The 27,375-nt window shown below is 46.4% G+C and overlaps 1 protein-coding gene across 1 annotated transcript in view; it reads right to left on the bottom strand.

The window, feature by feature from the left end:
- Positions 1 to 504: 504 nt before the first annotated feature.
- The window catches only part of Pitpna (phosphatidylinositol transfer protein alpha), a 43,888-nt gene continuing 17,017 nt past the window's right edge, over positions 505 to 27,375 (bottom strand). The window contains exons 4-12 of the mRNA XM_006977395.4: positions 26,792 to 26,883; positions 22,054 to 22,061; positions 20,999 to 21,073; positions 17,727 to 17,810; positions 11,011 to 11,088; positions 10,755 to 10,865; positions 9,913 to 10,035; positions 3,911 to 3,978; positions 505 to 2,996 (exon numbers count right to left, since the gene is read on the bottom strand). Coding sequence (XP_006977457.1) covers positions 3,934 to 3,978; positions 9,913 to 10,035; positions 10,755 to 10,865; positions 11,011 to 11,088; positions 17,727 to 17,810; positions 20,999 to 21,073; positions 22,054 to 22,061; positions 26,792 to 26,883 — 616 coding nt within the window. The 3' untranslated portion in view covers positions 505 to 2,996; positions 3,911 to 3,933. The remainder of the gene's footprint in view (positions 2,997 to 3,910; positions 3,979 to 9,912; positions 10,036 to 10,754; positions 10,866 to 11,010; positions 11,089 to 17,726; positions 17,811 to 20,998; positions 21,074 to 22,053; positions 22,062 to 26,791; positions 26,884 to 27,375) is intronic.

The following is a 27,375-nucleotide window of genomic DNA, read 5'->3' as shown; positions in this document are numbered from 1 at the left end:
AAGCAGGCAGATCTCTGTGAATTTGAGGCCAGCCTGGTCTACAGAGCAAGATCCAGGAAAGTCAGGGATACACAGAGAAACCCTGTCTTGATAAGCCTGAATGAATGAATGAATGAATGAATGAATGAATGGAGAAGCCTGGATAAATAAATAAGTAAATGTATTGCATAGTAGACCAAAGAAGGAGACAAAAGCCAAAATGGCTAATTGAGAAATGCATTGTTGCATAAGTAAACTGAACTGACAAGGGAGTATTTTGACTTTTCTTCATGCTTGTTAGGTACTACCACTGAGCTATGCCCCCAGCCTGAATCCATAATGTAGTGATTTTTTTTTTTTTGGACAAGGAATACTTTATTTACATAAAATTATTTTTCAGAGGTACCATTGTATCTTTTCATAATCCTATTCGGGTAAATTGGGGACACATGAGTAGGAGCTTTAAGGATAGCTAAATTGAAAAATGGACATAGGAACATCACTAATAAGCTGGACTCCAAAGAGCTCTGTCTAGGATTTTATTAGACTGCTTTTTTTCCCAATATACCTGTATTGGAAGATTGAGACAAAAAGGCACAAACTCACATGAAATCAACACGGTAATCTAGTCAGTTCTACAAAGTGTGGTTTGTAAAAGAAGCAGCACTAAGAACCACCCCAAGTTAATTCAGGGCCCAGCAGGGACTGGAAAAGGAGAACTTAGGATACACACATGCCCACAACACTGACCCTGTCCTGTCCCTCCCCAGCGCCTCTCTACAAGGAGGCCAGAGGCCAGCAGGCCTTGTGCAGAGACAGCAAGTGCTGCTTTTATTTGCTGTAGGACCTGGAAGTCTAATGGGAGCAGCCAGTCTGAAGGGGCATGACACCCTCGGGTATTATCGCCAGACCTGAGCCCTCCGAGTGCTAGTCAGTTTTTGGGGGTGGGGGAAAGGGAAAGGGGATAGTTAAAAGCCAACAGTTGCCCAGCAGCAACACCACCCATGGACTGGGACAGACCAGGGACACCCCTCTTTTTGTGTTTGTTTGTGTGGGCAGGAGCCCAAAATCCAGGCTGATCTCAGCAAATTCTAGTTGGTAACATTTGGATGCTTTCAAATGGGAGCAACAGGTGGGGATGCTGGGGGAGCCAGAGGAAAGGCAGGTGAGAGCAAGGCTGGACCGGAGCTGATATGACTGATATGTGTGGATCTCCAAGTGCTGAAAGAGACAATTATCTTCTGAGCTCACACACATAACAACTGCCTGCTTAGAGTCGCAGTTCCCTCCAGATAACTCACATCTGGACTGCAACCTAGTTCATGAAGAAGGAGAATCTTTAAGCACAAATATGACTGACAGGTAATACAGAGCTTGTAGGGGAACATTTATGTTCTTCTCCATTAGGAATGCCTCTTCTCCAACTTTCCCATACTACTAGCAGTTGAGATGCTAATCACCAACCCAGATGCCCCAAGAATGTTCCTAAAGACTCCACAAGGTGAGGAGACTAATACAGAGGAGATTTCTGTAACAGGGACATCGCCTGGTCTCAAAAGGACCTCAATGAGGGTCAGAGCTAACTATTCTGAGGGGCCCCAATCTGTCCACCCTTGCTCCAGGAGGACCACAGGGAAGCATCCAATCCACATGTCACAGGTGCAGTCCTGTGAGACACTCCCTTATTGCACTTAGAAACGAGTAAGGCAAGCAAACTGACCAAAAACAAGATCCATTACTCCGTCCTTCTTCCTCCCTAATAGACTTGGTCTCTCTCTAACGGATACCCAGGTTAGCGTGGGCTTGGATCACTACAAGGCTTAGGACATGTCCGGTGACACAACCATATCACACTCTCCCACCAGGAAGGCATACTCAGTTTCTGCTGATCTAGAAAAACTAGGAGGCAGGCGTTCAGTAGCTTCTACTCCCCCAGAGCCTGGGCTTCACCAGCCTGCTATGGTAAGAGTTCTAGGCTGCAGTCACGGATTGCTTTTGATTGTCCAGCACAGAACTCAGCACGGGGCAGGATGCCCGAGTTCTCGATCTGCAAACTCCTCTCCAGTGACTGGAAACAGGAAGGGACGTGTTTTGCTAGGGGAAAAAAGCTTTTTGCATGCTTGTTTTGTGCAGCATGAAAAGACCAGGACTCTTGCATCCTACCAGCCTCAAAGAGGACAGGGACCTAAGAAAGCACAAATAGGATTATTGCTGAGTGGCAGCACCAGCCCAAAAGGGAAGAGGAGCATGGACATATAGGCTCCTCGGGTCTGACCGGAGTCTACAGGCCATACTGGACAGTTCTCCAGGTGGGGAGTGATAGGTTTCTTGTAGGCTCTGCAAAGAGATTCAGATAGAGTGGGCAACAGGAGGGCTGAGAAGCCGAGATATCTAAGAATATTAACCAGAGATGCAAGGACTCAAGGGGGGTTATTTATTATTTGCTAAATTTCCTTAGACTGGCTGGGCCTTTGGGTACCTTCTCGGTGCTTAGAGAGATTACTAGGAGCAGAGGTCAGGGTTATGAAGCCATGGTCTTATTGTGTGGAACTGGGGCCAGGCATCTGTATTTTTAACTGCTCCTTTCTCCCCAAGTGAATACTCAACCTTGCCAAAGATCTGCCCAGGAAGCAAAATAGCTCAGTTTATCCCAAGGCTGAAATAAGTGAGCTTAAATAATCATAGCACAAAAGGCAGCTAATTTAAGACTAAAAATGTCACTTGGAAATAAAGGGGGGAGGGCACACAGAAATGGGTCAGGACACAATGGAGAGAGGGATGAGCTGTAAATACAGCAGCGTACGCCATATATCTTAGAGGATCAGGCTCCCGCACACACAGGCTTTGTAATACCAGACGGTCTATTTGTTCACAATGTTAAAGGGCATCTAGAAACAGCTACAGTAGGGATTGAAAGTTGCCTGAAGAATGAGCACAGAAAGGCTGCATCCAAAGACGGCCTGCCACTCAGGAGGGTGGAGCTGCTGGGCCTTCCTGTTGACCACTGTCTTGCAAAACTAGAAAAGAAATAGAAATTGTTAAGGAAGCAACAAGGGAAACAAAAGCATGCAGTAAATCATGATGAGCGGAGGAATTTCAGGGGGAAGGACGCCAACTGGTGGAGGCCCTGGGGAGAGGGGGTGCGGAGGCCCTGGGGAGAGGGGGTGCGGAGACCCTGGGAGAGGGGGTACGGAGGCCCTGGGGAGAGGGGGTACGGAGGCTCTGGCAGTGACTGCAGAACTGGCATCTACTTAACCCTCCCCTCCCATCTCCCAGAAGCTGCTTAAGCACATGGGTTAGACTGGGGGTGGTGCCTGCCTAGCACGCACATGGCCCAGGGTTTGTTCCTCAGCACTGGAAGAAAAAGAACCATAGAACAGACGGAGAGCAGAAAGGCCCTAGGTGTCCTTAGGCTTTTGGTGCTAGAGGGAACTGTCTTTGATGAAGTAATTTCCTCACAGCCTGACTAGGGGCAGAGCCATGTTTCATTCTGTGCTGCAGAATGAGTCTTGGGAGTATACAGGCACCCTAGAGAAGAGCCAGCATTGGGATCTAACAGAAGGACGGGCCTTAGGAAAAGCGACGGGTAAAACAAGGACACCCCACCCTGGCCCTATGACCTGGTAAAAAGTCTTCCAGCACCTTTGATGAAGACAGAGCTACTTGAACTGTGCTTCTACTGCACACACGCCTCTTGTCTCCACCCTGCCATGTCCACCTGCATGGGTCTTTATAAAACATGCCCCTGAAAGCTAAGAGCCAGAACTCTTTTCTGTGGAAACCTAGGAGTTCAGTCGCTAACATGCCGTCACCGCCATTACTAGAGTAAAGGATGAGGAATGAGGTAGATTTTCTCAACCACAGTGAGGTCCCAAGGCCCTGAGGACTGTATTTTATGACATGCACGGCGGAAATGAAATTCAGTACATACAGTGCAGAAGGGGGTGGGTAGCATTAGTCATCGGCTGTCATTCCTTTCACGGGGTCCTTTTGTCTCATCTAGAAGAGAAAAAGCAGAAAGAGATTGAAAACTTGTGTTGCTGATGGAACTCCACCATAAATGTACCGACTTCTCAGACCTGCCAATAGATAGGACAGGACATTGTGTGTATGCACACAAAGCAAAAATAATAGAAGCCAGCTTTAATCCCAGCACTCGGGAGGCAGAGGCAGGTGGATCTCTGTGAGTTCAAGGCCAGCCTAGTCTATGGAAACCCTGTCTTGAAAAACAAACAAACAAACAAATAATAGAAGCCTGCATAAATAATTGCCGAGACCACTCCATTTATAGTTCTATCACAGTCCTACCATCTACCACAACTTAAAGATTCACTAATGCTAAGCCAGGACCTATTTTCTGGTGTTTTTATTAATTTATTTACTTACTTACTTAATTTTTAATTCCTACTTATTTTTATTTTTGAAGCTCAAGGACAATTTTATTGGAGTTTAAGAGAAAAATATACTATGGGTTACATGAAGACCCTGGCATGCCAGGAGATGGAAAGAAAATCATGCCTTTTAAGTTAAGTACAAAATAGACTGCTCATTTTTATTTTATGGGCATGAGTATCTTGCCTGCTTGTATGTATGGACACCATGTGTGTACCTGGTGCCCAGAGGCCAGAGACAACGTTGGATCTTGTTACAGAGGGTCCCAAACTGCCATGTGGGTGACGGGACTTGAACCTCGGTCCTCTGCCATAGCAACAAGTGCCCTAAACCACTGAGCCATCTCTCTGGCCTCTAGACTGCTTATTAAGAAAGGAAAAGGCACTCAAGAGTGGGAGTGGGCTAGAGAACTGAGGAATTAGCCCCCAAAGCCTATTAGTTTTTAAAATTAAAATTATCTTGTGGGATGTGAGGCTGGGGAGTGGGGCACGTGCATGTCATGGCACACATGTGGAGGTAAATAAAGAACAACTTTCTGGAGTGGGTTTCTCCTTGCATTTTTATTTGAGTTCCAGGGACTGACCTCAAGTCATCCGCCTCTCTGTTTCTATTAAGATGAAAAAAACCAGAGGGAGCTTCCTGGTGCTGGAGAGCTGGCTTAGCAGTCAAGAGTACTTGCTGCTCTTGGCAGAGGACCTGGGTTCGACTCCCAGCACTCACATGGCAACTTGTAACCTCTATAACTCCAGTCCCAGGCGACCTGAATTCCTCTTTTGGCTTCCAACAGGCACCGTGTGCGCTTGTGGTACACATACATACTACGTGTGTGCAGGCCAAACTCTCATACACATAAGTCAATCTAAAAAAACTTTTTTCAAAAAGATGCAACTTCCTGTCAAAGAATGTGGCCACTTCCCTTCCTGTCAAGGGACAAGGGGTGCTACTGAAATAACTCACTGTTCTCATTGTTTTAGACTTCTAGTAAAATGTCCTAAGAATGCTTATTTCCTGTTCCTTGAAGCCTATATGATAGGCTTTTGTCTTGTTTTATTTATTTATTTTCCGAGACACGGTTTTTCTGTGTAACAGCCCTGGCTGCCTGGAACTCACTTTGTAGACTAGGCTGGCCTCAAACTCACAAAGACCCATCTGTCTCTGCCCAGTGTTTTTATTTTTTGGTTTGGTTTGGTTTTGAGGGTCACTGTGTAAGCCTGGTGGATGGATTACTCCCATGTAAAACCAATGATGGTGCATGTCTTTAATCCCAGTGTCACAGGGAATGTGAGGCCCGGGGAGCCTGCTGGGGGATGAGGGAACTAAGACGACTGTGATAATTTTCACAACCCCATCTCCCAACTCAGCTTTTTATTATTATTTTGGTTTTCTGAAGCAGGGTCTCATGTACCCCAAGTTGACCTCAAACTAAGAATGACCTTTAAATTCTGACCCTTCAGCTTTTGCCTCCCCCACTGCCAGGACGACAGGCATGTGCGACCACGCCTGTCTCTGGCTGCAGTTTTTGTTTGATACTTAAATATCACAATAGTCCTGAGGAATTAAACAGTATTTAACAACAAAGCTACTACTGTGTTTTAATATATTGGCTGGCATTCCAGATGGTCTGCTCTGGGTACATCTCTGTCAGTGGAAATGAAGAGCTTGCCTCTGCAGAAGCTATGGGAATCTTTTTAAAAATATATACTGCGTGCGATGGCTCAAAGTGAGGTCAGGTGACAGGTGGTGAGAGTCAGCTCTCTCCTTCCATCATGCATTGGGGTCCCAGGGACGGAACTGCGGTCATCAGGCTGCACAGGCCCTTCCTTATGGAGCCATCTCACAGCCAATGTCAAAGTTGGACGTTCTCTTTGGCTGCTCTGAGTTAGGTACAGAGTGGCTTCTCCTTATCAGCCTAACCCTGAAACACAAACCCACCATAACTCAAAGCTTTGAACTCCAGATGTGGTGTCTGCTAGACACTTCAATACAGAGATTTGTGTGATCTCTGGGTAACATCCAGAGGTCAGAACCTAAACTAAAACTGATAGGGAGCTAGCAGTCAGCAACCAGAAAGGGTCAGGCGATGCGCCTGACCCACATACAAGGAGACAGCGACGTAGCCTCTCACGTAAGACACATGAGCAAGGATGTCGTGCAGCCTTTCAGCTTACCACACGGGGCCAACTTCAGAAGGGATGGGTTGTAGAGAGACAAGAAAAATTATGGGACAAGTGGAGATGACCCATAATAGGAAAGAAAGTACAACAGAATCCTTTTGGGGTTTTTTGAGACAGGTATCTCTACATAGCTCTGGCTGTCTTGGAACTCTCTACGTAGACCAGGCTAGCCTTAAACTCACACGTCCACTTGCCTCTGCCTCCCTGGTACTGGGATTAAGGCCGTGTACTGTTATGCCTGGCTACTACAGAATCTTTTTTTTTTTTTTTTTTTTAAGATTTATTTATTATGTATACAGAAGAGGGCACCAGATCTCATTACAGATGGTTGTGAGCCACCATGTGGTTGCTGGGAATTGAACTCAGGACCTCTGGAAGAGCAGTCGGTGCTCTTAACCTCTGAGCTGTCTCTCCAGCCCCTGCTACTATAGAATATTAATCATGCTGTGAACCTAACTAAATGTTTTAGAGTCCAATAAACAGAAAACAACTTCTTACAATGTTTTAAATGAGTTACCAGTCTCAATGCACACAGAGCATTAATGGCCGGGCCCAGGGGCGTTACTCCGTGCACTACGGTGTATCCTGAGACCCAGCCTCACTTGTCCTTGACTACAAATCTAACCACCGCCTGGACTTCTGGGTTCATGCTGCCAGGGGCGTCTGGTGACATAACTGATGTTGTCATATGCCAGTAATACTGTAAGAGCTCATTAACTATTAGCATCTATTAATAAGAGCATACGTAGTACTCAGGAGGCAGTGAGTGCCACAGAGGTCATCAAGCAAGCACAGGCTGGTGGGGAAGCTACGTCAGGACCCCAAGTGTTGGATACGGAATTGGACCCAATGACTTTGTCAGGTGTGATTCTACTTTGGTCATTCTGAGCCTCATAAGAGAAGGCAAGGCAGTAGAAGAGGCAGAAGAAAAAGAGGGGGAAAGGATCAAGGAGGGGAGGGAGGGAGGGAAAGAGAAATTGCTTTCTTACAAATAGTATTTCCTGGAATTTTTCTTTTTAGAGAGAAACAAACAAACAAACAACAAACCAATCCCTAAACGAATCTCTTAATACCTTTTTTCTTAAATCTTATTCTCACACAGGAATGATGGTGCCACCTGCAAAAGGACTAGATTTCTGACAGTGGTGACTGTGGCCCCCGAAAGGTAGCCCCACATGCCAGAAGGACAGAAACGACTCCGAAGTGTTGTTTTACACATATATACATACACATATGAAATAAATAAATGTAGTTTAAGGGGGTGTGACAACAAAACCTCCTTAAAAAGGACCTGTGCTAAGAGTAGTATGCATTGGTGTAAAGAGAACTGACATGAGACAGGGGGATGAACAAGAAGTAACAATGCAGGCTGGAAAGACGGCTTAGAGGTAAAGGGCACTTGCTCTTGTACAGGATCTGGGTTTGATTCCCAACACCCACATGGCAGTTCACAGCTACCTGTACCTCCAGTTCCAGGGGATCTGATAACCTCATCTGGTCTCAGACACCAGGTGTGCATGTGATATACAAACATATATGCAGGCCAACACTCATAAAATACAATACAATAAATAATCCACCTAGCTGGAACCCACCTTTAATCCTAGTACTCAGGAAGCAGAGGCAGGCGGATATTTGTGAGTTGTGAGTTCAAGGCCAGCCTGGTCTACAGAGCGAGATCCAGGACAAGTATCAAAACAACACTGAGAAACCCTGTCTCAGGGGAAAAAAAAATTAATTCCAAAGAGGTCCCTTGCATTGACACTTCCCCTGGAGGGCAGTGAGCATCTCAGCTACCAGCACAACCCTCTATAGAATGGAGGGCCATTTCAAGAGGACCGGGCACATATCAAAAGCCCCAAATCTGAGGACTACCAAGTTTGAGATGTGAGGAAGGCAGACCCTAAGATCATCTGGAGACTTCTGCCAAGGATTAGAGCACAGCTCTTTTAATTTATTTATTTAGTTATTGGTGCTGTGGATGAAACTCCAAACCTCACCCATGCCAACAGTCAAAGAACATACAAAGATTAGTAAATGCTTCCATGAAACCCAATTACTTTATCCTGGCCATTGCCAGGTAGGGGGAGGGGCTAGAACATTCCCTGCCAAACCCCACCTAAAATCTTCCTGCTGCTCCACTTGCTAACTTTTTGGGGTGGGGTGGGGCTGGGGTCATGACTAGAGTGACCAAAAGATTCAAGCCTCTTTCTCACGCAGGGAGAATCATCAGTTACTTCAGTCTATAACTTCCTGAGGACCCTTACCTAAGAACCAAGGACTGTGCCCCAATTCCTGCCACTTGCCTGTATATGTGACTGAATGAATCACCAGAGCATCCACCTTCGGCAGGAACCAACTTGCACACACTTACTACCCGTGAGTCAGCCCAGGAAGAACGTCATCCCAGAAGGTGAAAACAGCTCCCTGGGAGGCTCTAGAAAAAGGCGGGCTTCTGGGCCCAGGTTCAACCCTAGGCCTGCACTGTGAGGTACTGAACATCTGTGTCCCCTGCCCCAAGGCACCTGAACCAGGCCCTCAGCTGAGGCCCGGCAAGAGAGTGGGTGAGGCCGCTGGAAATCACATCCTCACTGGACATGCGGTCAATCAAAGAGCAACGGATGGAGCTACAAGAAATGGGAGCTCCCTGCCTCAGGAGAGCGGAAGGACTCCGCTGGCATGTGGCCCCAAGTCAGACAGCACTGTCACCAACAGGTCACAGCACAGCAGAGCTGAGGTCTCGGGTGTCCCCTGCTTTAGCTCACGATGCCTCCTCACACTGCAAGACAGCACGTGGACAAATGCAAAGCACGGTGTCTGGTGGTTCACTGAGCATCTCCGAGGGGCTCTCTCGGGGAAGCTTCCTTAAATGAGGCAAGAGTGCGGGTCTTCAGGCTCCCAGAGAGCAGACTGCCCTCCTCCTGGGATCCATGCCAAGCTCAAACACAAAAATCCTCCAACCTGCAAAACGAGCTCTCAACCACACAGAACAGTTGGCTTCTGCATGTGCTGCGGCTATCCCCTCTAGGTAGCCGGGTGAGGTGGGCGGTGGTACTGGCAGATCAGCCTAGCCTGCCTGACCCCAGGGTCACCTCAAGGTCCACAGCCTAGCACCATCCCCCACACTGAAGACTCACTGCAGCGGCTGTATTACTCCCTGGCATCAGGCACAGACGACCATATTTGTCTCTGCGGCTGTGCCAAGACCTCAGCCACACTGTATTTCCGAGCACAGGCTGTTCTCCTTATAGTTCCCACACTGCCTAGCAGTAACCTTATCCACAAGAGTTAGATTTGTCCTTCAAACAACAGGGTAATGGTGCTCTTAGATGTGTCCAAACACTAGTCTCCTTAACATCGCACTCACCTCATCCAGCTGTCTCTTCGTCTCTTCCTCCATCCTCCGAATGTCATCCATAGTCAGATCAACCCATTTATCGAGCCAACAGAACAGCTGCCTGTGAAAGTTTGTAAACAGACGCTTCTCTTGCTATAAAAAGAGGGAAGCAGTCATAACCCAGAAGGTGAACGCTCCTGCTACAATACAATCCCTCTCACCAGGGTCTCTATTAACACCCACAGTTTAACGGGGAGAGGGCAGGATGATGGCTGGCTGCCTTCCTGGACCAGACCCAGGTCAGTGACCTCTGCCTTCCTGTGTCTGGCAGGTAAGTGTTGCAGTGAGGATGGCTGTCCATCTCACAGTTAGGCCCCCCGTCTCAAATACTGCCAAGACAGGCAGCTCATGGGATCTGGCCAAGCCAAGGCCCCTAACAGCTGCCTCAATTCCTACGGTCTCTGGTGCCTCCGGCCGGGTTAGGACTAGGCAGCAGCTGTGAGACGTGGTTCAGACTGTAATTCTAAGATGTGAGAAGTTAAAGGCTTAGGTCTGTCCAGTTCTGTGATTCAGGACACTGTGCCTCTTGGCTCACAGCACCTCTTGCCTTTTGGCCCCAAAAAAGGAAAGTGAGTTTTATTCATAGTCCAACCACAGCAAATCCTTTCCCGCTTCCTTCTTTCACCTCAGTTTCTTTCCCTGTCACACGTGGTGCTGTAGGTGACAGCTTGAAACCGTAGGACAATACGCTCAATGGAAAGGAGGGACCGAAGATTCCAGTGCTAGCGACTGAGGAACAGGTCACAGCTCCTGAGCCAAACTGCTCTCCCCACACACAGACAGACACATGGGAGCCCATCCTGCAGACTTACCTTATGTATAAAGTTTTCCACTTTGTTCTGCAAGCCCCACCACTTGAACTTGACCGTAACCAGTTTGTATGCACACATATATGGGCAGTCTTTCTGATTTACAAGTTCTTGCTGCATTAGAAAGATACCCAGAGGCAGGCTGGTGACTAGAGAGAAAGACCCCAGGCTGTCCGAACCCCACTCACACCCTCCCTTCATGAGGAGAGGCCCGCCCACAGCATGCCCGGCCCCCTGGTGGTAAGGGTGCAAACTGTACCTTCCAATTTGGGCCCAAAGGTCCCCGTCCTGTTTTGACAGATTTAAATTTTGCTGGGTCTTCTTCGGCCTTGTAGTCCTGATAACAGTGGAAATGGGGTTGGAAGAGAGAAAGGGAGGGGAGGGAGGATGAGGAAAGAGCAAACTGATCCTCAGAGAGCATCGCACAGCACTTCTTTTCGGTTTGCTTTGACACAGGTCTCTCTATGCAGCCCTGGCTGGTCTGCACCAACTAATTAGATCAAGCTGACTTCGAACACACAGACGTCCACCTGCCTCTGCTAACATGCCCAGCTAGAGCAGTTCTTGAAGTTACTGGTGTACTTTCTGGGAAAATGTTAGAGCAAGATAAGAACTGTGCTGGAGATAGTTTTATGTTAACTTGACACAAGCTAAAGTCATCTGAGAGGAGGGAACCTCAATTAAGAAAATGCCTCCAAGCCTGGTGGTCGTGGTGCATGCCTTTAAACCCAGCACTCAGAAGGCAGAGGCAGGCAAATCTCTGTGAGTTCAAGGCCAGCCTGGTCTACAGAGTGAGTTCCAGGATAAGCCAGAGCCACACAGAGAAATCCTGTCTTGAAAAACAAAAACAAAGAAAAGAAAGAAAGAAAAAAGAAAAAGAAAATGCCTCCATAAGATTGGTCTGTAGGCAAGCCTGTAGGGCATTTTTTTTAGTGATTGATGGGAGAGGGTCCAGCCCATTGTGGGTGGTGCCATCTCCAGGCTGGTGGGCCTGGGTTCTTTAAGAAAGCAGGCTAAGCAAGCCATAACGAGCAAGCCAGTAAGCAGCTCTCCTCCATGGCCTCTGCATCAGCTCCTGCCTCCATGATCCTGTCCTGTTTGAGTTCCTGTCCTGACTTCTTTCAATGATGATGTGGAAGCATAAACCAAATAAATCTTTTTTTTCCCAAGTTGCTTTGGTCATGGTGTTTCATCACAGCAATAGTAACCCTAACCAAGACAAACTGTTTACAATTGCCTCGAAGTAGAGGTCTGTGTGGTTTTCCCTGCCAGGGCTCGCTTACAACTTTAGCTATGGAAGTGTCAGCAGACTGTCTGATCAAGCAGTGTGAAAGTGTTAAAGACAGAGGCTTTTCAACTTAGGTGAGCATCCAGATTACTAGGGGAGACTTTCAAAACACACATTTCTGGGCCATGCTACTTAAACCCCAGAGACTTAGAACATCTTCAGTTGAGGACAACATGAATTTTTCTTTTAAAAATTTATTTTATCAGCTGGGTGGTGGTGACACATGCCTTTGATCCCAGTACTCAGGAGGCAGAGGCAGGTGGATTTCTGTGAGTTCCAGGTCAGTCTGGTCTACAAAGCAAGTCAACTAGGGCTGTTACACAGAGAAACCCTGTCTCAGGGGGGGAAAAATTTTATTTTTTTTTGGTTTTTCGAGACAAGAGTTTCTCTGTGTAGTTTTGGTGCCTGTCTTAGAACTCACTCTGTAGACCAGACTGGCCTTGAATTCAGAGATCCACCTGCCTCTGCCTCCTAAGTGCTGGGATTAAAGGTGTGCGCCACCATCGCCTGGCCAAAAAAAATTTTTTTATTTGAGGCCAGAGGAGGGTGTTTGATCCTTTGGAGCTGGAATTACAGGTCCTCTGTGAAAGCAACAAGCACACTGAATCACTGAGCCATACCTCCATCCTTTTACTTCTGAAATTCTTTTTTTAAATTTATTTACCTTTATTTTACGTGCATTGGTGTTTTGCCATGGGTGGCTGGTCCCCTGGAACTGGAGTTACGGACAGTTGTGAGCTGCCATGTGGGTGCTGGAAAATGAACCAGCAGCGTTCTCTAGAAGAGCAGTTAGTGCTCTTAACCACTGAAACATTTCTCCAGTCCTTAAATTTTTTTACATTTACTTATTTGTGAGTGTGTGTATGTCTGTCTGTCTGCATGTCCACAGGTGGAGGAGGGCAGAGGACAGCTTTTCAAGAGATGGCTCTTCCTCTTATTACGTGGATCCCAGAGACCAAACTCAGGTCCTTGGGCTCGGCGAATCCCCCTATTGAGACATCTTGACAGCCCGCATTGTTCTTTTATATTGTAGCCCAAGATGATCTTGAACTTGTGGCAATCTTCCTGCCTCAGGCTTCAAAGTACTGGGATTAGCAGCATGAGCCACCACACCTGGTGATTTTTCTTCTTACACATTTCAGGAAGCTGGACACAGTGGCGAATGTCTGTAATCCAGCACCTAGCATGTGGGGGCAGGAGGATCAGGAGTTCAAGGCCATCCTTGGCTATATAGAGAATTCAAGGCACACCAGGGCTACATGAGATAATATTTCAAAATAAGTAAATAAATAAATAAGTATCTTCAGATGATTCTAAAACATAGAGCTGAGAACAACTAGTCATCATTCTTAAAACTTCCTAGTTTAATCTTCTGGTTTGTTTTAATAACATGAATACTGGTGTGGACACTCCTTTGAGAAGGCCACAGCTCTTTACTCAGGTAGGTATTACTTTCTTCTCTTAGTCCCTGTAGTAAAAATCTACAATAAAATCTCTTGTAATGACTCTGACTCTGCTTCATAAAATCCAAGTTTTAAAAGCAGCGGTAAGTCGGAGTGGCGGGTGAAGGTGTTTGCTGGTCGCCAGTTCTAACAGACTAGTTGCATCCTGGGATTGCTCAGGGACAGGATGGAGCTGGCTCCAAAAATTGCCCTCTGACTCCCACACACCTGCCGTGGTAGATAGATGCCATATTTAATACACAGAGACAATAAGTAAATAATAAGTAAGTAAATGATCAAAAACAAATTTAAAAATAAAAAATAATTACTGGAAGTATTCAATGTTTAGAATGTACCCTCTTGTGTATTACTAGGCCGGCTTCATTTAATATTATCTGTTCATCTAGTTTGGATTTTTTGTTTATTTGTTTGTATTGCTTTCCTGAGACAGCTCTGGCTGTCCTGGAACTCACTCTGTAGACCAGGCTGGCCTCGAACTCAGAGATCCTCCTGCCTCTGCCTCCTGAGTGCTGGGATTAAAGGCGTTTTGGATTTTGTTTTAGAGGCAGAACCCAATGTAATCCAGATTGGTCTCAAACTTTCTACACAGCTGAGGATGGTCTTGAACTGCTGAGCTTCGTTCTGTCCCTTCCCAGTGATGACCAGGAATTACAGATATGAACCTATTTTTTTTTTTTAGATTTATTTGATTTTTAAATGTATGAATGTTTGCCTACATGAATGTATGTGTACCACATATGTGGCCTGTTGTCCACAAGAGGTCAAACTGCTCAGACTGGAGCTACAAAAGACTTTAAGTCACCATGTGAAACTGGGAACAAGTGTATTAACCACTGAGCCATCTCTCCAGCCCCTTTACTTATCTATTTTTAAATGGAAATTGATTTTTTTTATAATATTCTCTTGATGAATTATTTCTTTTTTTAAGATTTATTTATTATGTATACAGAAGAGAGTACTAGATCTCATTACAGATGGTTGTGAGCCACCATGTGGGTGCTGGGAATTGAACTCAGGACCTCTGGAAGAGCAGTCAGTGCTCTTAACCTCTGAGCCATCCCTCCAGCTCCCGGAAAATGATTTTTAATACACACACACACACACACACACACACACACACACACACACACACGCACATATTTGTGACAGGGTCTCATTATGTAGCCAATGTTGCTCTAGAACTGTATACATAGACGAGATTGGCCTTATATTTTTAGAGCTCTCCTGGGATTAGAGGCATGCACTACCACATTCAGCTGAAATGAATTTTTGTTTTGTTTTATTCTGTCCCCCCCCCCCCAAGGCAGGGTTTCTCTGTGTAGTTTTTGGAGCCTGTCCTAGAACTCACATTGTAGACCCAAGCTGGCCTCAAACTCACAGAGCTGCACCTGCCTCTGCCTCCCTCTGCTGGAATTAAAGAAGTGTGCCACCACTGCCTGGAAAATTTTTAATTGATACATTAAAAACATTAAAAAAAGTACCCATCTTTACAGTACCATGTAATATTTGATACATTTATACATTCTGGGATGTATATATCAGGTTAAATGTATCTACTCAAACATATATTGTTTCTTTATCAACATTCAAAATATTTAAACTCCACTATCATCCCTACAGCCATTCTACTGTATAGCAGCAAAGCAGAGCTTACTCCTAACTGCAAACTGTACCATGGAGCAACCTCTGCCCTTCCCTCAGTTACAGTACAAGCCATCCTTTATGTTCAGTACACAAGGCTTTAGTTTTCAGTTGTCCTATTCTACTGTCTAATGTGGGTTCATTACAGCAGCTACTCAACAAAAATAAAGATCATAAATCACACACGAGGAAAATTATTACTATTTAGTTGAGACAGAGTCTTGTATAATCCAGGCTGGTTTTGAACTTAATATGTAACCAAGGTTGGTCTTACACTTCTGATCCTCCTACCTCTACTTCCCAAGTGCTAAGATCAAAGGTATATACTACCACATCTGGCTATATTATTACTTTTTTTCCCTTTTTAAAAAATATTTATTATGTATACAGTGTTCTGCCTGCATGTGTCCCTGCACACCAGAAGAGGGCACCAGATCTCATTACAGATGGTTGTGAGCCACCACGTGGTTGGTTGCTGGGAATTGAACTCAGTTCAGTACCTCTGGAAAAATAGTCAGTGCTCTTAACCACTCATCGATCTCTCCAGCCCCCTATATTATTACTTTTTAAAGACTTTACTATCTTAAAAATTGTGTGTGTGTGTGTGTGTGTGTGTGTGTGTGTGTGTGTGTGTGTGTGCGCGCGCGCGCGCGTGCAGGTGCCCTCACAGATCAGACCCTTCTACAGCTGGGATTGTAAGTGAGCCGTCCAATGTACAAGCTGGGACGCCAACTCTTGTCCTCTGCAGGAGCAGCATGTGCTCTTACCACTAAGCCACCTTTCTAGCCCTTTACATCATCATCATCATCATTTTTATTATTATTTTGTGGGGTTTGTTTTATTTTTTTTTCAAGCCAGGGTTTCTTTATGTAGCCTTGGTTGTCCTGGAACTAGCTCTGTAGACCAAGCTGGCCTCAAACTCAGAGATCTGCCTGCCTCTGCCTTCTGAGTGCTGGGATTAAAGGTGTGCGCCACCACCTTTGTTTGGTTTTTTTAAAGACAGAGTCTCTCTATGTAATCCTGGTTGTCCTGTAAGTAGCTATGTAGACCAGGCTGCCCCCAAACTCACAGAGATCCACCTGCCTCTGCCTCCCAAGTGCTGGGATAAAAAGGCGTGCATCACACAACACCTAACCAGGTTTATTGTTTTTTACTATTCCCTCCACTCCCACAATAGAGATGGAAGTTACTCAAATTACATAGTTCTTATTACTCTAATATTTGTGAAATATATTCACATATTCAGTTTGAGAAAACTCACCTGGCCATATATTTATGATGTATTTACTTTGCTATGTATATTGTATTTCAGTAAAAAGGGTTGTTTTGTTTTTTGAAAGTCTCACTAGAAGCCCAAGCTGCCCTAGAACCTAATCATCTTGCTCCAGACTTCTGAATAATGCGATTCTAGGCATGTGCCATCACCCTGGATATGCATCTTTTTGGGAATGCCCCAATGAAAACATCTCAGTCATGGCTGGTGAGATGACTCAGTGGTAAAAGCTCTTGCCAAGCAAATCTGATGACCTGAGTCTGATCCTCAGAACCCATGGTGGAAGAGAACAACTCCAAGAGCTATAATCTGACCTCACATGTGTGTATTATACAGACACAATAATAATAAACAAAAATAAGGTTCAATATGTAAAGGTACTTGCCACCCAAGCCTGGTGACCTGAATTCGAGTCCACACAAAGGTGGAAGGAAAGGACTGATTCCATCAAGTTGTCCTCTGATCCCCCCATTATGGGTGTGTATACACGTATGAGTGAGTGTGAGTGCATGCATGTAGAGGTCAGGAGACAGCTTGAAGGAGTCCTTTCTTTCTACCACATAGCTAGCAGGGATCAAACTCAGGTTGTTAGGCGTGCGTATGAGAGTTTTACCTACAGGCATGTATGTGTACCATGGGTAGTACCCATGGCAGCCGAATCCAAGTCTTCTGCAAGAACAATAAGTGCTCTTAAGCCCTAAGTCATCTCTCCAGCCCCGTGGCCCAGAGAACTCTTAACACTGACTTTAGAAATAGCCAAGTCAGAAAACTTAGTGAGACCCTGTGTTACCTGAGCAGTCCAGTGGTGCAAACCTTTAATACCAGCACTCAGGAGGCAGAGGCGGGTGGATCTCTGTAAGTTCCAGGCCAGCCTGGTCTACAACATGAGTTCCAGGCCAGGCAGAGCTACACAGAGACCCTGTCTTGACAAACTAAAAACTAACAGAACAAACAAATAAATAAATAAAACTGTTACCAGGTATGGTGGTACACAACTTTAATCCCAGTACTTGGGAGGCAGAGGCAGGTAGATCTCTCTGAATTCTAGGCCTACCTAGACAACACAGCGAGACCCTTCTCAAAAAGGAAAACAAACAGTAACAAGAGTGCTGGGCATGTAGTTCAGTGGCAGCGTACTTGTCTAGCACGTGGGAGGCCTGGATTAACCAGCAGTACCATAAAAACAACAACAATAAAACAAATGATGCACACCAGAGAGAACTTCCTTCTGAGCCAAGCTGGGTAACGTTCCCTGTTCCTTTCACATTTACAAGTCACTTCTGCACCCCTAAGTCTTAAGGAGCACCTACCTTGCTAAGCACTTGGCTTCGATCAGCAATGTCTATATATACAGCTTCCACGTGTTTCCATGTCTCAGGCTCCAGTTTATGCACCTGCAAGAAAACAGGCGAGCACTTGTTATGCACGTGCAGCTCTGTTAGAGACAGACGTCCTTACCTGAAACGACAGCCAGAGACAGATCTCCCCACACCACTGGTGGGACATTCCTACTAGTAAAGAATTATTCAAGGGTTAAACATCTACAATCTGAAAACCCAAAACGATTCCAAATCTAAAACATGGCATAGTGAGCTGCCATGAGGCCACAAATAGAAAATTTCACAACTGATTTCATATGGTGGGCTACAGTTAAATGTAAGCAGGCTAAAGTGTCAAGTAAAATACCTTCAAACTGTGTATATAATGTATATATAAAACACAAATGATTTGTTTATATTTGGGTCCCTCCCCCAATATATCTTGTTACTTGCATACCTCCCAAAATCTAAAGTCTGAAAGCATTTCAGATAAGCACGACTTAAGCTTACAGTTGGTACAGAGTTATTCAAATGTGCCAGAGATTGGACAGCAATGGGATCTGTCTTTAGACTCAGTTCACTTCAGCAGGCTCCACCAAATACCTGCACTGTTCCCACTGCACCCTGGGAGAGGACTCAACACCCCTGGATTTGCTGCCTTTTCACAAATTCAATGTACAAAAGGTTACAATAAAGAATAACATTTCTGGCTGGCCGGCGGTGGCACACGCCTTTAATCTCAGCACTCGGGAGGCAGAGCCAGGTGGATCTCTGTGAGTTCCAGGCCAGCCTGGGCTACAGAGCAAAATCCAGGACAGGCACCAAAACTATACAGAGAAACCCTGTCTTGAAAAACGAAGAAAAAAAAAAGAGTAACATTTACTTTAGCTCATCTCCCACCCCAACCTCAACTCTAGTAATAGACAATACAGTCCGTGTGCAGATTTTCCTTTAATACCAACAATAGCATATATATATATATATGGGTTCATAGATGCTCTTCTTAGCTTTATTTCATTTTTATTCATATGTATGTGTGTGTTTGTGTGTCTGCAATGTGGGTGTGTGGGGGAGCCGTCAGGGGCCAGAAGAGGGTGTTGGGGCCCTCAGCTGGAGACACAGATGTTGTAAGCTACCCAGTGTGGGTACTTTGAACTGAACTCAGGCACTGTGGAAGAGCAGTAAGAGCTCTTAACCAGGGGCTGAAGAGATAGCTCAGTGGTTAAGAGCACTGAATGCTCTTCCAGAGGACCTGAGTTCAGTTCCCAGCACCCACATGGCAGCTCAAAACTGTATGTAACGCCAGTTCCAGGGGACTCAAAACCCATGGCAAAACAGTAATGCACATAAAATAAAAATTAAAAAAAAAAAAAAAAAGAGCTCTCAATGGCAGAGCTATCTCTGCAGCCCCGCATCTCATCTTTTCTCTCTTCTTTCAGACGAGGTCTCTGTTCTGTAGCCCTGGCTGTCCTGGAACTCAATGTGTAGACCAGGCTGGCCTCGAACTCAGAGACCCGCCTGGCTCTGCCTCCCTTTTGAGTGCTGGGATTAAAGGTGTGTGCCACCGCCGCCCGGCTTTTTTAATTTCTTTTTCAAATTTTTTTAACATACTCGATCCCTAACTCCTATTACCACCCTTTGCATCCTCCCACCCCTCCCACCCAACTTGGAGATTATTTCTTCTTCTTTCCTCATCCAGTGCAGTTTGTGGACTACTGGGAGTGGGGGCTGCCTGCCCCACTGTCTGGTCAACCTGCCATCTTTAAAGAAAACTGGCCGGGCAGGGGTGTCTCAAAAAAGAAAAAAGAAGAGAAAACTGAGTCTATGTGATGGCTATTCTTGGTTATCAACTTGATTACATCTGGAATTAACCAACCCCAATGGCTGGGTACCCCTGTGAGGGATTTTCTTTAATTAAATCATCTGAAGTGGGCAGGTCCTCCTTTAATCTGGACCACACCTTCGGTGGCAGCCTATCCAAAGGACATGAAGAAGGAAGCACTCGCTCTTTGCCTGTTTGCCCTCTCTTTCTGAGGGGCAATTAGAGTGAAAGTCTACTCCTTCACCGGCACTAGAGTCTACTTCTTCAGGATTCCCACGGATACTGACCACCAGCTAAGTCATCCAGCCTTGTGGACTGAACAACTCCTGGATGCTCAGACTGACTGGACCACAGCCTGTAAGCCCGTCTAATAAACTCCCTCCCCTTTTTTCCTCTCTCTCTCTGTCTCTGTCTGTCTCTGTCTCTCTCTCTCTATTCTGTCAGTCCTGTTCCTCTAGAGAACCCTGACTAACAACATGCTCTCACTTTCTCAGTAGCAATCAAATGCCAATAGCTCCTCAGTTAGTGGAGGGATGGGTTTGTTTGCTTGCTTGCTTTTGAGACATGAGAACAGAACCATGTAAGCCCTGACTGTCCTGAACTCTCTCTGAGGACCAGGCTGGCCTCAAATTCAGAGAGCTGCCTGCCTCTGCTTCCTGTGTGCTAGAATGAAAGACGTGTGCCATCATGCCTTGCTAGGGTTTCTCTGTGTAGCCCTGGCTGTCCTAGAACTTACTCTGTAGCCCAGGCTGGCCTTGAACTCACATAGTTATGCCTGCCTCTGCCTCCCGAGTGCCGGTATTAAAGGCGTGCGCCACCACTGCCCGGCTTCCCCCAGCTTTCTAATGGTTGCACGGTATGTCACTGTTTGGCTGCACAATCTATTGGTGCCCCACTGATAGGGTCTTTCATTGTTTTGGATTTGTGCCAAATCTCCTTGTATGCGTTATTTCACAGGTGAAAAAACAGTCTCACACATGCCTAGATGTAGAATTGTGAGTTGAAAAGAGCAGGAATATACTTTAAATTTGGAGAAGTACTGCAATTATAATTTATTTATTTACTTGGCTTTTCGAGACAGGGTTTCTCTCTGTAACAGTCCTGGCTGTCCTGGAGCTTGCTTTGTAGATAGAGCAGGCTGGCCTCTGCCTCCTGAGGGCTGGGATTAAAGTGCCGGCACAATTATGATGTTTTAAAGACATCGTTCCTGGGTATCGGAAACTGCATTTTAGACCAATCCCAGCTCTACAGGAAAGCCCAGCAAAGAATCTTAGAGATGACATTCTGCAAATCAATGACAGGAAACTGCACTGTAGGGCAGTCTGGAGAAGCCTTTCTAGCCAGGCAGAAGAGAAGCACAGAGAGGACCCCGAGGCAGGAGGCAGAGGTTACAGGGCGGAGAGATCTGGCAAGGGCCTGGGGCTCGAGAGGTGATACTTACATTCTCCTGGGTGCCAAGATCCGGCTTGTGCCAGGTTTCAATTTTAATCAGAAAGTCTTCTTTCATGTACTCATTCTGGAAGAGGGAACAAATACCTAAGGTCGGAGCTAGAGGGTCACCACTCCCATAGCTGGGGGGTCACACAGCCTGAAGTCCTGGGTGGCCCCAGAACTAGGTCTGCCTCGCACAGATGATCACCCCAAGTTTACAGAGGAAGAAAATGAAGTTCGAAATCTTAGGTGACTTGGCTGAGGCCAGAGCTATCGTACAGAGAGGCCCAAAGCCCCTCCTTGTCTGAGTTTAGAATTCAGTGTTTAACCAGTCTTCCATACGACTTCATGCACAGAATGCAAATGTACCCAGCAGCCCACAAAGTCTGTAGCTGAGGAAAGTCTTCACGCTGGCCCCTTTCTCTACATCAAGTCCTTTGCTGAGGCCAGCCCTCTATGCAGATTTGGCCCCCTCCCTTGGTGCTTTTCAAAAACTGTAACACCTGTTTAAAAAACATTTAATCAAAGGAGCTCCATGAAGGAGGAAAAGAGCCCCTTGTTCCCTGGCAGGGATCAGTGCTGCAGCAGGGACAAGCACTTGGCGGACTGTGCTGAAGAGTGAGAGCTGGGGGATAAGGGCTGGTTCTGGAAGAGCAAGCTTGGTGATGTCACAATGTTGCCAATGGTCAGTGCTCACTGGAGTCAGCAGATGCCCAAATGGGACAGGAATGTCACATTCAGGCTGGCTGAACTGAGACGTCTGTACAGCCCTGGATAGGCATGACCTTAGGGAACAAGGGAGAGCCTCAATTCATTCTGTACCTCAGAGACTCAGAGTCAGGTCTGACCTGGCCAAGCCACCATGAGTCAATGCAGTTAAAGCACTGCCTGGCAAGATCCTCGTTAAGACTGAAACGCTTGAGCCTCGACACCCCCAGCATCACCGGAGGGGAACGAGAACAGCCAGAACATCTAGTGCAGGTATGCCTTTATTTCTCCTTTTCTTACACATCATCTAGAACTCCAATCCTCCTACCCCCACCCCTCCCTGCCAGAAATACTTACTGTAATAACTGCTCCGAGGCAAGGACATGGAAAAAAGAAAGAAAGAAAGATTAATGAAGAGACCATGAAGAGCAAAGACTTCTCCACTCCCCATGGCTTCCTCCATACTGACCTCTAGCCCCAGCTTGCATTAGGAAAGCCTCAGTGCATCAACCCCTCCTTCCCCCAAATTCATTCAAAGTCCCAAGGGACCAAATCTGGGATTTAATTAAGATGACGCCTATATGGGCTTCTTCGGACTCTCACTGATAGAACAAGGGAAGGGTGGTCTCTGATCAGCTGACGCCCTGAGGCCCAATCAATCTCCCATGAGAGAATCACTTGGGTGCCCCCACCCCCGGGGGACACAGAGCAGGGTCTTCCAAGCCAGGCTGTCTTTCTGATGGTCACCTCTTTCCTCACACTGTAACCAAACCTCGAATGCTCTATGCTCCTGCCACTGTAATGGGATCCCTCGGAAAGCACAGGTCAATTATTTATCAGAGAAAATGACTGCATCTTCCATGTCACTGGGGAAGAGCCCAGCTCTCCTCCGACAGCAGCTCAGTTCATTCTGTACCCTCCCCTGCGTGCAATCCCAGTTTCTGGTAATGCATATGCTGTTTCTGGAGTATGCAGAGGGCCAACAAACTCCATCACCCCAAAAAACAAACAAAAAGGTAAGACTAACACTCATGCCATGGAATCGGGGAGCTTACGGCACAAGGGCTATAAATTACCTTGTGCACAAACAGCCCAAGATTGTCAGGAATTTCCCCGAGCCCAACCAAAGACACTGGAAGCACCAGATTAGGATTAAACTAGCAACTCCTCTATTAGCACCCTGAGAAAGTCACTGGGGACAATAGAAATAATGGGTACAAATATGCATCCAAAGACGCCAGTCTGGCAGAGACTCTCATGTTGCCATAGAGACAGTAGCTTCAGGCTGACCTGGTGTGATGACCCTGGACATTAAGCTTCTCCTACCAGCTACCATATTTGGACTCCACATTCTCTAAGACACCCTCTCCTAGTCTGGCCTCTGTAGGACACAAGAATCTGCTGCCTTGACCAAGCTGACTGACTGCACCATCACACTGTGTTTTCCTACTTTAATTTCTTTTCTATGTGGAAGATTCCCAAGGAAAGACCGTCCTGATCAGCAAATAGTGTCTAGTTTGACCCATAATTCTGTACTTCACTACCACTGCAGAGTCGGATGTTTGAGGTTTTTATGTTAGTATGTGAGCCACTGAGAAACAGATCCACCACATTCTGAAAAAATTGGGTTTCTAAACCCCGGAGGGTGAGGACCCTGCTCTCAGCCTTTAGTATCAACTCAGGTGACTAACTTCCCTCTAATCCTATCCAATCTCCCTTCCCTCCCAAACGTCTCTGTATCCACATCAACTACACAGGAAAATGGGGTTTTCCCAATAAGACTAATAATGCATCTTAGAGGGATTTTTTGAGACAGGGTCTTGCTATGTATGTACCCCAGTCTAGCCTTGAAGTTGTGACCCTCCTGCCTCATCTTCCTGAATGCTGAGTTACAAATATTTACTGCTATGTCCAGTTTCTTAATATGATATTTTAAAAGCCTGATTTAGTGGTACCATCTGCTACTGAGGAAGAAGACAAGGGAACATATTTCTCCTCTTCACATTTTCATTTCTCAGCCTGACCTATGGGTTTCAGGAGAAAAGAGATGGAAATAAGTGAGAGAACAGTAGACTTGATGATGATGGAGCACACTAAATCCCTTTTCACCGCTCCCAGAATAAGGCTGGAGCCATCCCAAAGGCAGGGGGGTGGGGTGACTCCACACTCCTTTCTCCAACTCTCCTCAAACTTAGATGTACTCAGGACAAACTAAAATGCTGCCACTAGTAATCTCTGTCCCGCTGGCCTCCAGGGAGGATGAGAAGGAACCCCTCATCTGTTCTATCTCGTATTTTAAAAGAGGAGGTACCCAGATGAACAGGTCTAGGAGTCGGCATCCGTATCGAGTGGATCCCACTAGGAAGCTGGTGCTCCTAAGAAAGTACCTCCCCCCCATCTCTTCATGGAGGATTCTTTCTTGTGTCAAGGATGGATGTGTGAACTAGCGTTACTGCGCAGGAAACTGCCATGCCAGATGCAGCACATTCTCCCAAGGGTTACACAGCAGACAACGCATCCCTCAGCACAAGCTATGTACCCAGAAACCCATGCTACGTCTGCCTCAAGCTGACTACGATTCTTACAGCGCATGCTCAACATGACTATTAGACATCAAGGAAAGTCACCTTTGTCCCTATGCCAGACACACCCTGCCATACTCCACTTTTTTTTCCTCCTTAATTTACTGTGCTGGATCAGATCCAGTGCCTTGGGCTGGAGTAAGCACTTTACCAGTTAACTACACCCCCAAACCTGATCTGGACTATCAGGGGTGGTTTACAGGGTAGGGATGGGAATGTGAAGGGACAGACGTGAAAAACAGAGTCTTTCTACATAGACAGACTGGCCTTAAACTTGCAGAAATCCAGCTGTCTGTCTCCCAGGTGCTAGGATTACAGGATTGTGCCACCATACCTAGTTCTTGCATACTGTTTTTTAAAATCATGAATCAAAGCTCAGCATGGTGCTACAGGCCTATTATCCAAGTACTTGGAAGGTATGAAAAAAGGAGGATTAGGAGGAGTTCCAGGCCAGTCCCAAACTCTTCTAAGACCAGCCGGGGCTACTTAAGACCACCCTTCAAACACACACACACACAACTAATTCTAAGCATGTAACAGTTTCCTGTCCAGTGCATACAGAGTAGGAAAATTTGCATTTTCAGCTACAACAATGAAACTGTCCACAGCCTACGGACCACCACTGATTGTGTATCTCCTGATGAAAGGTCCTTGAACTTATATAGGGCCATGGAAGCCTGGAGTGGGCAATGACTTCAGTTACTCCCAAAGTCCACAAGATAAGGACACACCTGGGTCACATAAGGATTACATGCTTATCAGATGCAATCTAGAGAATAAACAGCCAGGGAAGCAGTACCGGTGAGCAGAGACTGGCAAGACTAAAGCCAGACAGTCTGTGCCCACAATGGAAAGCTAGCAGGAGGAAAGAACGCTGACCTTGGAGGTGGCTTCAGTGGACATTTAGGGTTCCCTGGCATGTGAATCAGTGCCAGCATAGTCTAAGAAACCTACTCCTAAGCCAGGGGTCATGAGTCACACCTGTAACCTCACACAAGAGGGCTGCTACAAGTTTAAGGCTAACTGGGGCTATACAGAGAGTTCTAGGCTGCTGAACTACAGGCTGAGACCCTTCCTGAGGAAGGAAGGAGGAAGAGGAAAGGGAGAGGGAGAGAGTTGAGGGGAGCTATCTCTAGATAGTCCCTCAGACCTCAGAATCTCAGAAAGCTGGGTCCAGGCTACTCAGAAAGAATCCCAGAATGTGTTCTAGAATAGAAAGTATCTCTACAGAGACTCCAATCTTGCCTTCCTTTCTAAAACTGAACCAGAGATGATTCTACCCCCCTGCTACATAGTGAATTTCCTATGTAGACCAGGCTGGCCTCAAATGCACGAAGATCCAACTGCCTCTGCGTCTTAAGTGCTGGGATTAAAGGCATGCGTCACCAAGTTCAATGTGCCTCCCAAATATTTCCGATCTGTAGTTTATAAAATTCATGGATGCAATGCCCACAGACACTACTGGCCAGCTATACATTCACATGATAGGCTATTATGCTATTATAAATATTAAGAAACAACAGGGGAGCCTGCATGGGACCAAAGTAGGCCCGCTGCATGTGGGTGACAGTTGTGTGGCTTGGTCTGTCTTGGGGCCCCTGGCAGTGGGACTAGGATTATCCCTGGTGCATGAACTGGCTTTCTGGAGCCCATTCCCTATGGTGGGACACCTTGCTCAGCCTTGATGTAGGGCGGAGGGACTTGGTCCTGCCTCAACTTGATAGCCAGGCTTTGTTGACTCCCCATGGGAGGTCTTACCCTCTCTGAGGAGGGGATGGGAGACCAGGGAGAGGGGGGAGAACTGTGGCTGGTATGTAAAATGAAATAAAATTTAAAATTAAAAAAAAAATAGAAACAATAGGGTGCTGGAGAGATCGCTCAGTGGTTCAGAGCACTCCATGCTATTTCAGGGGAACTGGATTCAGTTCCCAGCACCCACAAGGCAGCGCACAATCACATGTGAACCTAGTTCTGGGTGATCCAATGCCCTCTTCTAGCTCTGTAGGCACCAGGAGTGGACATGGTACAAATATATACATACAGGCAAAACAACATACACATTAAAAAATTAAAAATAATTTTGAAAAAAATTAGCAATTTTTTTGCCAGGTAGTGGTGGTGCACACCTTTAATCCCAGCACTTGGGAGACAAAGGAAAGCAGATCTGAGTTTGAGGACAGCCTGGTCTACAGAATGAGTTCCAGAGCCAAGGCTACACAGAGAGACCCTGTCTTGAAAAGCAAAAACAAACAAACAAGAAAATCAAAATTGTCAAACTAACCCCAAATGAGAGGAGTTTGTTCTGTGCTGTCTCTGGCTGTGAATATCAACTTAGCTAAGTAGTACGGATAACACCGACACACGCTCCTGAGCCTTAGGGACCCCCCACCCCCATCCCTTCACCGGCTTATTCTGAAAAGTAAACACAAACCCTGACTCACCCACCTCCGGCTCCCTGTCCACTTCTGCCCACCTCGGGCCCAAATCTCAGCTCTGGGCAGCTCCATACTCACCGGTTCTGCAGTAAGGGTAGGCATTCCAGGCTTTCTCATGTATATTCAGGGCTCCTTCTGGGGCCAGCATTCGAACAAACGTGGGTACTTTGCTGTAGTGAGAAAAGAGGTGATGAGCAAAAAATGGAGGCAAGAGAAAGCAGCTAAGTTTGCACAGCAGTCCTCGGCCCCTGCTTTTTCAGTGTCCAAAGCTGACATGCACATTTCCTGAGATGAGCAGGCTACTGTGCTGAAGAAGCCACCTGCCCGCCAGAGCCTGACACCTCGGCTTGACCAGCACCTGCTCCGCCACTCACCATGAACAAGAGCTTCTGAGACCCTGGGCTGCCTGCTGCCATTTTTCAGACATTTCTTTCTCATTATACTCATCCAGAGCCCACTGGGAAATCAGTACATCCAGGGTTCGACTACACTCACCAGCTTAGGTCTCCCACTGGTGGGGCCAGCCGACTAAATTAGAAGCAGGGTTCCAAGGGCTGAGAAGACAGCTAAGTCAGTACCTCCCTGAGTCTGGAGCCCCAGCACCCAACATAAAAAGCTAGGTGTGGGATGGAGAGATGGCTCAGTGGTTAAGAGCGCTGACT

This window comes from Peromyscus maniculatus, chromosome 8 (assembly GCF_049852395.1).
Source record: "Peromyscus maniculatus bairdii isolate BWxNUB_F1_BW_parent chromosome 8, HU_Pman_BW_mat_3.1, whole genome shotgun sequence".
NCBI classification, from domain to species: Eukaryota; Metazoa; Chordata; class Mammalia; order Rodentia; family Cricetidae; genus Peromyscus; species Peromyscus maniculatus.
The sequence above is the reverse complement of the archived record's forward strand: the minus strand, read 5'-3'. Positions and strand labels throughout refer to the sequence as shown.